General features: G+C 39.9%; 1 protein-coding gene across 4 annotated transcripts; it reads right to left on the bottom strand.

The window, feature by feature from the left end:
• Positions 1 to 294: 294 nt before the first annotated feature.
• On the bottom strand, positions 295 to 7,619 carry LOC114251825 (uncharacterized). 4 transcript variants are annotated; one of them, XM_089737769.1, is made up of 4 exons: positions 7,534 to 7,619; positions 3,610 to 3,847; positions 3,289 to 3,372; positions 295 to 3,213 (listed from the first exon to the last, which is right to left on the bottom strand). In XM_089737769.1, the coding sequence occupies exons 2-4, from the start codon at positions 3,845 to 3,847 to the stop codon at positions 2,018 to 2,020; spliced, it is 1,518 nt and encodes a 505-aa protein (XP_089593895.1). In that variant the 5' UTR covers positions 7,534 to 7,619; the 3' UTR covers positions 295 to 2,017. The 4 variants fall into 4 exon arrangements, with proteins under 4 accessions (XP_089593895.1, XP_089593893.1, XP_089593894.1 ...); XM_089737767.1 differs by lacking the exon at positions 7,534 to 7,619 and adding an exon at positions 5,597 to 5,920; XM_089737768.1 differs by lacking the exon at positions 7,534 to 7,619 and adding an exon at positions 4,624 to 4,988.
• Positions 7,620 to 11,162: the final 3,543 nt, after the last annotated feature.

The raw sequence follows: 11,162 nt of genomic DNA, 5'->3' as shown, positions 1-11,162 counted from the left end.
AACAATTGTAAAATACCTGAAGTTCAATTAGTGTTATTATCCAACGCCAAATATTATAACGTGTCTGTGTCTGAGGGTGCCCCTGGGTATGCCGATGTTACATGAGGCCTAGTCGCGTCACTCACCAAATGGTGGTCTACGAGTATGGGTCGAGAGACACGGGGCCGAGTCGCACCACTTCTTGACACGTCATCACCGGTAGACAACCGATGAATAGGAGACTCTGTGAGGAGGATCACAGGGCGCCACCACTTACCGCTCTGGGAGACTTACACCAATAAAAGAAACAAATTATAATTAACAAGATTGTGTTTATTTGACACAAATATTAAAAGCATAAAATAGTTAATTTACAATCATAGTTATAAGATTATAATACTAGTGAGAGGTTAAGATAGTTACAAAATTTAACTTACTAAAGAAGGTGTGTCGGTAGATACACCGAACACGCGAGAAAGTTAAGGCGAATTTACATTACGAAATTAGTGGCATGAAATTAGTTTCGTGACATTAGTTTTACCGACAGTTTCACGTGTAATTTAGTACTTTAGTGCATTAGGCATGCATTAATTTCATGCATGCAAATTAGTTTCGTGCCCTGCGCGATTTTTTGGTGAAATTAGTGTCATGCAACTAATTTCATAGTGTAGACGCGACGTGAAACTAATGTCGCGAAAGGGCCTGCGCTGTGCGGACGTGTGTATTGTTAGTTCGGACGAGCTTCAAGCGTTGAAAATGGCAAACCAAAGATGGAGTACAGAAAACAAAATTGATCTTAATGAATATCAGCGACAAGAGTGTCTCTGGGACTCGAAACACCTACAGTAAAAAATCAAAATTATCTTCACTCATTCGAAAATAGTTTTTATAACTCTTAGGATCTTCATCTGCTAATTCAGAGACTAACTTCATTGCACCGAAATACATTCTTGTTGACCATCCTCGAATCTACCAACTTTTTTTTTTGATAGTCTTTTTTTAAGTTTATTGGTATATAAGCATTTCTTTAGCTACATTGAATATAGCAAATTAAAGCATTGATGCTGACGGCGCCATGGTTACTGCGATACTGTGGATTTCGCGACACTATTTTTTTAACGAAATTACTTTCGCATATATCGAAACTACTTTCGTGAAACTGAGCTCAACATGCATGACATTAATTTCGTAATGTAAATCCCGCATTACACAATCAATTAATACAAATGAAATAAAAGAAAAAGAATATGATTCACCGGGATCACTTCTCAGCAACCGGGGTTGCTGTATTAGAGCGAGGCTGGGAATTCGGGTGTGTCCTGTTATTACCGTAGTCAAGCAGCCTTCCTTGGACCGACTGGCTAGAGCTCCCCGCTTCAGGCAGAGTCCATATAGGAAAGTGCTATGGGATTTTGAAGGTGATTAGAAGGTCACGTTCCGCACCCTAACTGGAGTACATATTTGTACCAGTTATTGGATCAGCTATTGGTTTGTCTCCTAGTCTCCAATGAATTAGTTGGCTCCAGATAAAGGCTTTCCAAATTTCAGTTCACAAATTGGCTTGCTTCTTGACTGTTCTGTACCTCGATGACAATTATTACACTGCACTATACTGATTCTAACGACTTCTCTCGAAAGGACCACTCTCTCAAAAGCGTCACTGGCTCAAAAAACAAAAGGCCACTGGCTTCCAGAAGGGAAAAGGCAAAGGGTCACTGGCTTCCAGAAGGGAATAAGCCTCGTTCTTCCTCTAACCGGCCCTTTTATACTCTCGGGCCTTGGTTCTAGAACTTTTCTATTGTTACGCCCCGCTTCATTTTCCGGGGACAGCATTGGGGACTTTCGATTTGCAAGCCCGGTGACAAGTCGAAACTACTCGTCAAAATCGAAAGGTAAGGGCAAGCCCTTACCTACCGTGGCGTCAATTAACTGGTCGATAATGATCCTGGGAAGTTCGATTTTCCCTGTTACAACTTCAATCAGCTAATTAATTAAATGACGCCATCCATCACGCCAGCAATATTTCCTTATAGCCTAATTATTTTTCGACTATTTTTTTATATTTGCCTCTCATTTCTTGCATTTTGTTACGAATACTGTTCACAACCAGCTGCCTATCAAAATCAGCCCAATTTTTTTCAGCCGCATATTTCTTAACATAGTTCAATAAAACAGTTCTTGCATGTTCATCTAGACCGGGCCTTATTGGTCCTTCGAATGCATTGGCTTTTTTTCCAGTTAGAGAACAAACGCTTAGTGCATTCTTGGTAAAAATTTCTAGTAACAACATTCGTGCAAGGGTTTTGCTGTCTTGCGACATTATGTTACAATTGCTTAGTTGAATGGCGTCTATGTACACCTGTGACTGTGGTAAGAGTTCAACGAGACCGCTTTTCTTTTCCCGATGCTTTAGGGTCCATCTTGAGTCATTCGGATCATACACTGGTGGTAAAGTAAACTTGTACGCTTTGTCTCGGATCTTATTCAGTGGATTATTATTTTTAACTTCTGAACCGTCACTGTTGTGTTTCTTCTCTTCCTTTTTTCGAGTATCATTTTGTACTTTTGATCCGGTTGCTTTATCTGAATTGTTTTCATTTATATTTATTTTCATCGTTCTATTTTCTAATTCTTCGACTACAGAATCTAGATCACTAATATCAGGACCATTACAGATTTCACTAATTACCTCAATGAAGTCTTTTAAGATCCTACAATTTTCCATAAACGCAAGCCGCATTTTCTCTAACAGTAATTGGTTTTTTTCATACTGACTATGAAGTTGTTCCAATATTTCTTTGAAGTTATCACCAAAGACTGACCGTAGAGCCATTATAATTTGCCATTTTCTCTTTAACTCTGAAGAGTTCTGTGCTGATGGTTCATTTTCTTGGTTGTTGTTAATCTTATCGCTCCCTTTAACACAATGGCTAGTTGTCGGAAGATTCTCTTTTGCAGTTTGATCTGGCAAACTAACGGTATTATTGCCTGATAAAGATATTCTGAGTGACTCTCTTGTCAAATATCTTCTGGCTTTGGGGGAAGAATCGGCAGTTTCAACTTTACTTTTCTTTTGGCCTATTTTTACTTCGGCATTAGTTAAGTCAAGTTGTTTTGGTATTTCATTACTCACTGGTTCCGCATCACTATTTAGAGCTGAAGTTGTACGGACTTTGTTTGTTTTTGAGCTCGATTGTGATTGGAGTAAACTCTTTTCCGATGTTGATGGCACATCTGGAATGCAATTTTTAACTATTAGCGACCTAATCAAAAGAAATGCTTTTAAGTGTCAACAGAACAATAGCATACCTTCGACTATTTTCTTGCTGCTCTGATCTTGATCGGATATTTTATTTAATATCTTGATATAGTTGCTTGCGTCTTTATACGAGTCTATAAAAAAAATAGTTTTAATTACCCAAACTATGTCGAATACTCTTTTAGACTTGTATTATTGACAAGGAAGTATCACTAGTTCTAAAATAGAATAGCGATTTAGTCAATTGCAGCAAATAGTTTTTAGAAAACATAGTGGAGGTTAAACTGTTTGCCAAATCGTATCAGATATTATCGCTACCTAAAAAAGAGGCCCTATAATGAACACATAAAACGATAATTATTACGACTTACTGGTACTGTACTTTATATCAGCCAATAAAACTTTCCAGTTTTCTAAGACTTCTTGATTCTTAGCACATCTCTTTATATCTGATAGTTCTTCGCAAGGAAATTTAACGAGAGCTTCACTATCTGATGTTTCACATAATCTTAGCCAAGAATTCGGAACGCAAACATATTTTTCAGCATCTATGCATGGAGGTTCCAATAATTCAATCACATGAAACTTAAACTCTTTCTGTTTACTCATCTAAAAATAAATCGTTAAATTAATCGATAAAAATGCAAAGTATCTAAGACGGCGTCTATAAATCCACAGACTCGGGTTCTCAGCATAGACCTTCATCAGACGAAAAAGTTATATTCAATGCACCGCGGTCAATCATGGTTTTGAAACGTAAAAAGGTTCAATTTAATTATACCGCAAACCTCGGCAGGAGAATATTTTCATTGCTGAACTGGGAACTGGGATGACATTGGATCGACGTGATGATCGATCTGCGATATAGGTCTATATACTTAGGTCTATGATTCAATGACTTGGGGGTTATCTGTGTCAATGGTGTCAATGACGTACATTAAGTACTACGTTTAGAAACTGTTTACATTAATTATTAAATTTGGAATAAAATCGGTTAAACTTTCCTTTTGGGTCCGTCTATTTTTGGGTTGGGGTGGAGGTGGGGGGAGAGAGGAGGGTAAGGGTTTACCCCCTGCACAATTCCCACCCCGCGGAACCCCATGGTTATGAAGATATTCACGGCTAAAGTTTTTAGGTTAGAATAGCACTATTTAATCAAAATAAGGTTAAAATTTAGATTAGGATCCATCAATTTTTGAGTCGGGAGGGAGGGGAGTAAGGGCTAATCGCCTGCACCATCCCCACTCCGCGGAACTCCATGGTTATGAAGATATCCACGGTTAATGTTTTGAGGTTAGAATAGCACTATTTAGTCAACATAGGGTTAAAATTTCAATTATGGTCCATTATTTTTGAGTTGTGGAGGGAGGGGTGTAAGGGCTTACCACTGCACCATCACCAAGCCGCAGATCCCCATGGCTATAAAGATATCCATGGTTAATTTTTAGATTAAAACTGTATTATTTAGTTAAACTCCAAGGGAGCTTAAGTTTGAATCCGCCTAATCTCTGGCGCTGCGGGAAGAGCAGCCCTTCCGCCCTTGCGTGCCGAAGCACGGTCACTCGTGCTCCGCTCCGCAGCTTCGGCTCAGCCGCTCCGCCTCGCACTGTTTCCGTGCTCCATCACAGCGGGCGAGGACTGCTCTCCCTCCGCGCCTCCGGTTTTTTATATACACTCTAGGGGTAGGGCAGACAAGACCAGGTGGAAAGTGGGGTGTTCTGATTCGGTTTTCGATATTTTATTTTTGCAATTTTATTTCCAAAACACGAGCAATTTTACTGTTTTATATTTAAATCTTATTTAAAAAGTTAGTTGGTTACAGAGACAGATAAAAAGACGCTAAAAAAATATGCGTCATTTCACGTTTCGTTCCACAGTATAAGCAAAATTTTGTTACTTTTTGTGTAAAAAAGTCAATATAATTGCTTAGTACAGAAACAGTTACAATGCACATTAATTACAACAAATTTACTATGTGAATATATTAAAATAATAAAATATATTTCGGTAAAAACATGACATAAAATTTAACAAAATACACGCTTACCGTGAATGGAACGTGAAACGTCAAATGTGACATCTGTCTACCTTGACGATTTTTCTAATATTTACGGAAACTTTAAAAAATTATATCTCGTAAACCGTGAGTCTCCGCAACTTGAAATTTTGCAAAAAGCTTTTTATTTATGAGTACTATCTACAACTAATATTGTGAACTTCCAAATCGACGGAACCAAAAGGAAAGTTTAGCCTTGTTTTTAAATAACCTGTTGAATATGAACTTGGCGCAATTCTCACAGTAAAACCGCTTTTGTTCGACTTAAATTATATACAACACCAATTATTAAAATAGCTTACGTTTAGATGCCAACTTTGTGTCTGCTGTTCAATCAATTGAGTTGATTACAACAATATGGCTTATTAAAAAGCTTATTATACACTGTTTTCACTTCTACATTTTCAATAAAATTCATAGGAAAAAATATTCGTAACGTTTACGTGGCGAGACATCTATTATTACATTTATTACGCCCGACGACATGGACGCTCAATGAATGAAATTGGATTTGAAACTCTCGAATTGTTGTTATTATTAATAGATGCGCGAGTGCGAAAAAGATAGATATAGATCACACAGCTTGTGTCGGTGTTATTAGTCGCAGGACTCACAGGCAGGTCAATAATTGCGTCATCCATATTGCTTCAGATTTCCGTCAGGAACAATTTGTTGAATGTTACGAACGAATATACTGATGGCAAAAAAGATCTATGCTATTCATCGACATTTAACTCGTATATTTCTATCAGGCTCATCAGTAGTTTGATTTTTTTTTTTTAAAGAATACATTTTTGTTAGTTGTCATGAATAGGGGATATACTTAGGCTGGCCATAAATACTGTTACAATTTAAAAAAACAAAATATTACATTTGAATTCGGAATCTGTAATTTTTATATGATTGCTCATTGAGTTTTTTCATTTTGGCGCCAATACATTGTACAATATTTTGCGATATTAAAATGGAGTGGGGTGATAAAGAGAACCGAATCGCTGTGATTGCATTACACAAAGTAGGTATAGAGCCAAATGCAATTTTCAAAACTCTCCATACGCTTGGTATTAGTAAAATGTTTGTGTACCGGGCTATTAATAGGTGCAATGAGACCTCCTCTGTTTGTGACAGAAAAAGATCTGGCCGTCCACGTAGTGTTCGTACGTAAAAGGTGGTCAAAGCAGTAAGGGAAAGAATTCGAAGAAATCCTGTCCGAAAGCAAAAGATTTTATCTCGGGAGATGAAGATAGCACCTAGAACCATGTCGCGTATTTTAAAAGATGTTTTAGGACTTGCAGCCTATAAGGGACGTACTGGTCATTTCTTAATTAATAATTTAAAAGAGAATAGGGTGGTAAAATCGAAACAACTACTGAAGCGGCAAAGGGAGGTCATAGAAAAATTTTGTTTACGGATGAGAATTTTTTTACAATTGAGCAACATTTTAACAAACAAAATGACCGTATTTATGCTCAAAGCTCTAAGGAAGCTTCCTAATTAGTCGACAGAGTGCAACGTGGGCACTATCCGACTTCGGCGATGGTTTGGTGGGGTATTAGCAATGAAGGAGTGACTGAGCCATACTTTTGTGAAAAAGGTATCAAAACATCGGCACAAGTGTATCAAGATACCATTCTTGAGAAGGTAGTGAAGCCCCTTAACAACACCATGTTCAATAATCAAATGGTCCTTCCAGCAAGACTCGGCGCCAGGTCATAAAGCTCGGTCTACGCAGTCTTGGTTGGAAACGAACGTTTCGGACTTCATCAGAGCTGACGACTAGCCGTCGTCTAGTCCCGATCTTAATCCGCTGGATTATGATTTATAGTTAGTTTTAGAGAGTATGGCTTGCTCTAAACGCCATGATAATTTGGAGTCCCTAAAACAATCCGTACGATTGGCAGTGAAAAATTTTCCCAAGGAAAGAGTGCGTGCTTCTATTGATGAGACCAATGGAGACCAATTCGACTAAGCTTTTTATACTTTAAATTGTTTTATATTTATGTATTAAACTAACACACTGTAAAAGTAATAAATGTTGTTTGCAATAGAATTTTTTTTATTTTTTATTGTAACAGTATTCATGGCCAGACTAAGAACTTACAGTCTTTAATTTAATGAACCAATGATGATTCAGATACAACTTAATAATATCATTACAAATATGATGAATTGATTTCTATCATTAACAGTTACGATGTAACAAGTATGCGAGTATAACAAAGCCTATTGTTATAAATACCTGAATAATGAATTCGAAGAATATCTACAAGTTTTTTGGGACAGCATCATTGATTTTATAGTTCCATTTAGCTTTGTGGTTGATGATTCTATATCTCCTTTGATACATGACTATAGTCTATCTATCATAGTCGGATACTCTTGGCAGAGCAGTTGTGGTCACGTGGAGTCTTTGTTTATTATAGCCTAGACAGCTGTTCTCCATAATTCGCGATCTGAGGCTTGGCACACGCACTCGCTAAGTGGGGTTTTGGTAAGGATTTTCGCTTATTCAGCCCAGCGCATTATAGTCTATACGCTTTTTTATACGCTATGATTCTTAAATGAAGTCGGTTTAAATGATATTTTTTTTTATGATTGAGAGATTCCTGGTGGCCCGAAGGCCTTTCCAGTTTCACCAGGACAGGTGGGCGAGCAAAGGCTCAGCCAGGAGGGGTGGGATTTGCTAACAGCTGCCCGAGCGCCTCCGAAGGAGACCTAACAACTCAAGAGCAATTGCTTCGCGAATGAATCTACTACCGGATCGGAATCGCGACCCGCTGCGAAGATCCGGCGAGAAACTCAGCGGGCTGATTCATGGGCTAGGTTGCACGTCGACCTCTTTGTCGAGTTCGACGATTACGGTTACTGGGGTCCCTAAGCCTGCTCCTAGAATTAGAGCTGAAGGCATCTAATGCAAAGGTTATTGGATCTGATGGATCCGTAAGGACGGGTCTAGGGCGTCGACGGTGACTGGCTCCTGCATGATCAGGATTCGGTGAGTAGTCAGCGGCGGCAACGATAAGGCGATTATCATGACGCATAGCCTTATGTACCGTTCCGACGGAAGTACCGTTCCGACGCTGACTTTATATATTTCTGGATTGATTCAAGGCCCAGATCGTCATGTAGGTCAACGTTCCTCACGAACCACGGAGCCCCGACGGCTAACCTGCAAAAGCGGGATTGTAGGGATTAGAGGGTGTCTATGCGTGTGCGGGCCGCGTGAGCGAACACCACACTCGCGTAAGTTATGACGGGCCTTATGCAAGTTTTGTAAAGTGTCACCTTGTTCCGAAGGGACATTTTACTCCGCTTACAGATCATGGGATAGAGTCTGACGAGAACGAATGCGGCACGGTCGCGGACTGTTTTTATGCGTGGGCGGAATGTCATGGATGCATCCAGGGTGACTCCCAGGTACTTAACCTTCCTGACCCAGGGTGTAGGTTGGCCGAAGAGGGTGATCGGGGGAGTGATATTTTTCCTCCTAATGCAGGAGGAAATAAGCGGTGAGTTTCCCCTTTGAAATAACACTGCTGTGCTTTTCGCCGGGTTGATGTCTATTCGCCATTTTCACTCTGGAGATTACTCGCGATTAGGGACTTGTTTCTACTTGAGTAGTAAACGGTTGTGTCGTCAGCGAATAAGGCTAGCTGGGTCGGCGGCGACCGGGGAATGTCATTAATAAATAAACTAAATAGGAGCGGAGAGAGAACGGAGCCGTGAGTGGTCGCGGAGAAGAGCGGCTTCCCTCTACTCGATATCGAAAAGAGCGGTTCGACAAGAAGTCCCGTATGATGAGCACGAGACTATCCGGCACGCCCATGTTGGATAGTTTGAAAATCAGACCGTTGTGTTAAAATGATTAATGAATACTTCAAAAGCACGGGAGGGTAGAGCAGTGGGGAGAAGTCCTATCTCCCTCGCACCGTCATATCGGTGACGTCACAACTTTTTTTTGCTTAGATGGGTAGGGCAGTCGTTGTAACTATACTGAGACCTTAGAACTTGTATCTCAAGGTGGGTGGCGCATTTACGTTGTGGATGTCTATGGGCTCCAGTAACCATAAGTGGTTATACATACACCAGGTGGGCTGTGAGCTCGTCCACCCATCTAATCAATAAAAAAAAAAAAAAAAATTGTGAATTTTATCAAAAATAAATTACAGTTCCTGAAGCGAAGCGAAGTCGGGTCGCTAGTATTCTATATTGATGATCACTTTGATGGTGGAACTAAATAAATAAATGCAATCGAGACGCTCATCTCAAGCTGTAACTTGGACTACGAAACTGTCGCTGCATCTATACAAAGAGGCAAAATATCCTGCTGTTACCAAGAAACAAAACATCCAATGTTTGTTCCAGTTCACAACAGCAACCTATTATCGCCCACGCGGACCTTTTCAATAGACACTCGGAAGCGAACTAAGTCCACGACACACTGACATTTAAACACACATAGCTCATTGTTATATTCAACCTTCAACGAACAAGAGATGTCTCTTTAACTAGATCGGAACAGAGACAATCTAAGCCGATCGAAAGTGGGTATGGTTTAGGTCCTTCGAATCTAAGGTGTCTTTGGCGTTTCGTTTTGTGGTCACAGAGCTGAAGGTAGAAATGTGGGTGGATCGCGTTGGAAGAGCATGGCGCATTCTTTTAAATTTCATAGCAGAAAAGGCCTTTTAAAAACATACTCCAGATAAGGTAGTTGTAAAGTTAATTCTTATTTATCTGGAATCCGGAACAAATTACAGACGATTATTTGATCTTAAACTAGGATTCCGTGTAGTTTGGAAGCCCGGGACTGATATATATACTTAGACGTTAAAATAAATGTCTTTATATAATAGACCTTTACTTATGAAGTTGTTGTTTCGCAATACCGTACCTTTACACGTCATTGCGGATCCTCCCGATCCATTAACGGTGCTTTTAGGAACCTCGAACACCGGTCACCGTCCTCGCAGAACCCGTCGCTTACGACGAAGGGTTCGACGAGTAAATTAACCCATAGACACAGCCCACTGAGTTCCTCACCGGATCGTCTCAGTGGGTCGCGTTTCCGATCCGGTAGTAGATTCTGCGAAGCACTGCTCCTGCTAGGGCCAGTGTTAGCAACAGTTAGAGCCCTGTGAGCTCACCTACACGTCAAGAAGAAACTGAAATAGCCTCTCAAGGCTATCAGCATAGGTAGGAAAAAAAACCGTACCATTTGTAACGTAATTCCTGTTTGGCAGGCAATTAAGTCTAAATTCAAATGGATTTTATTTTAACAATACGGAATTATAATTTCGAATTCAGTCATTTATTTATTGTTTAGTGTTTTATTTTCATTGAAGTCGTATCTTTTTCAGTAAAATCGAGACGATAAAAATACGAGTACTTATTGTATACAACTTCTGTCGCGATAGCAATGCCCCACAACTAACGACTCACAACATTAATGACGTGTACGGAGTGAGCACTACAAACAAATGCACAACTCAATATTGGCTTGCATGATTCTGACATTGTATTTTTGATTTAAAAGTAAAACCTCTCGATCGTCCGAAGACTAAAGCTAACAACGACGAATTTAAGGCGATAGTGGAGGCTGACAATACTCAATCTACCGTTGAGATAGCGGCAACTTTTAACGTTAGTCTTAAAATAATGCCAATCCAATTGTGGTAGCTTGGCAAGGTAAAAAACTTGGTAAGTGCACATGAAGTGAACGATCGCCAGCGCAATGAACGCGTTAATTAGTTTGATAGGGCCGCCGTAAAGCGGAGACCGGCGTCGTTTGTCGTCGACTATCATTTCGACGACCCCTCGGTCGGGCGTCCTAGGGGTGGCGCCGCAAGTCTGGTTGTTGACCGCGGGATC

This window comes from Bombyx mandarina, chromosome 23 (genome assembly GCF_030267445.1).
Source record: "Bombyx mandarina strain Sakado chromosome 23, ASM3026744v2".
Lineage (NCBI taxonomy): Eukaryota > Metazoa > Arthropoda > Insecta > Lepidoptera > Bombycidae > Bombyx > Bombyx mandarina.
The sequence above is the reverse complement of the archived record's forward strand: the minus strand, read 5'-3'. Positions and strand labels throughout refer to the sequence as shown.

Bases quoted from the DNA above. Each gene is read 5' to 3' on its own strand.
- LOC114251825 (XM_089737769.1), bottom strand. From the start codon at position 3,847: ATGAGTAAACAGAAAGAGTTTAAGTTTCATGTGATTGAATTATTGGAA. The intron at 3,373-3,609 runs GTAAGTCGTAAT...TTTTTTTTATAG, and splicing joins TGATATAAAGTACAGTACCA to ACTCGTATAAAGACGCAAGC. The intron at 3,214-3,288 runs GTATGCTATTGT...ATTGCATTCCAG, and splicing joins CAGCAAGAAAATAGTCGAAG to ATGTGCCATCAACATCGGAA.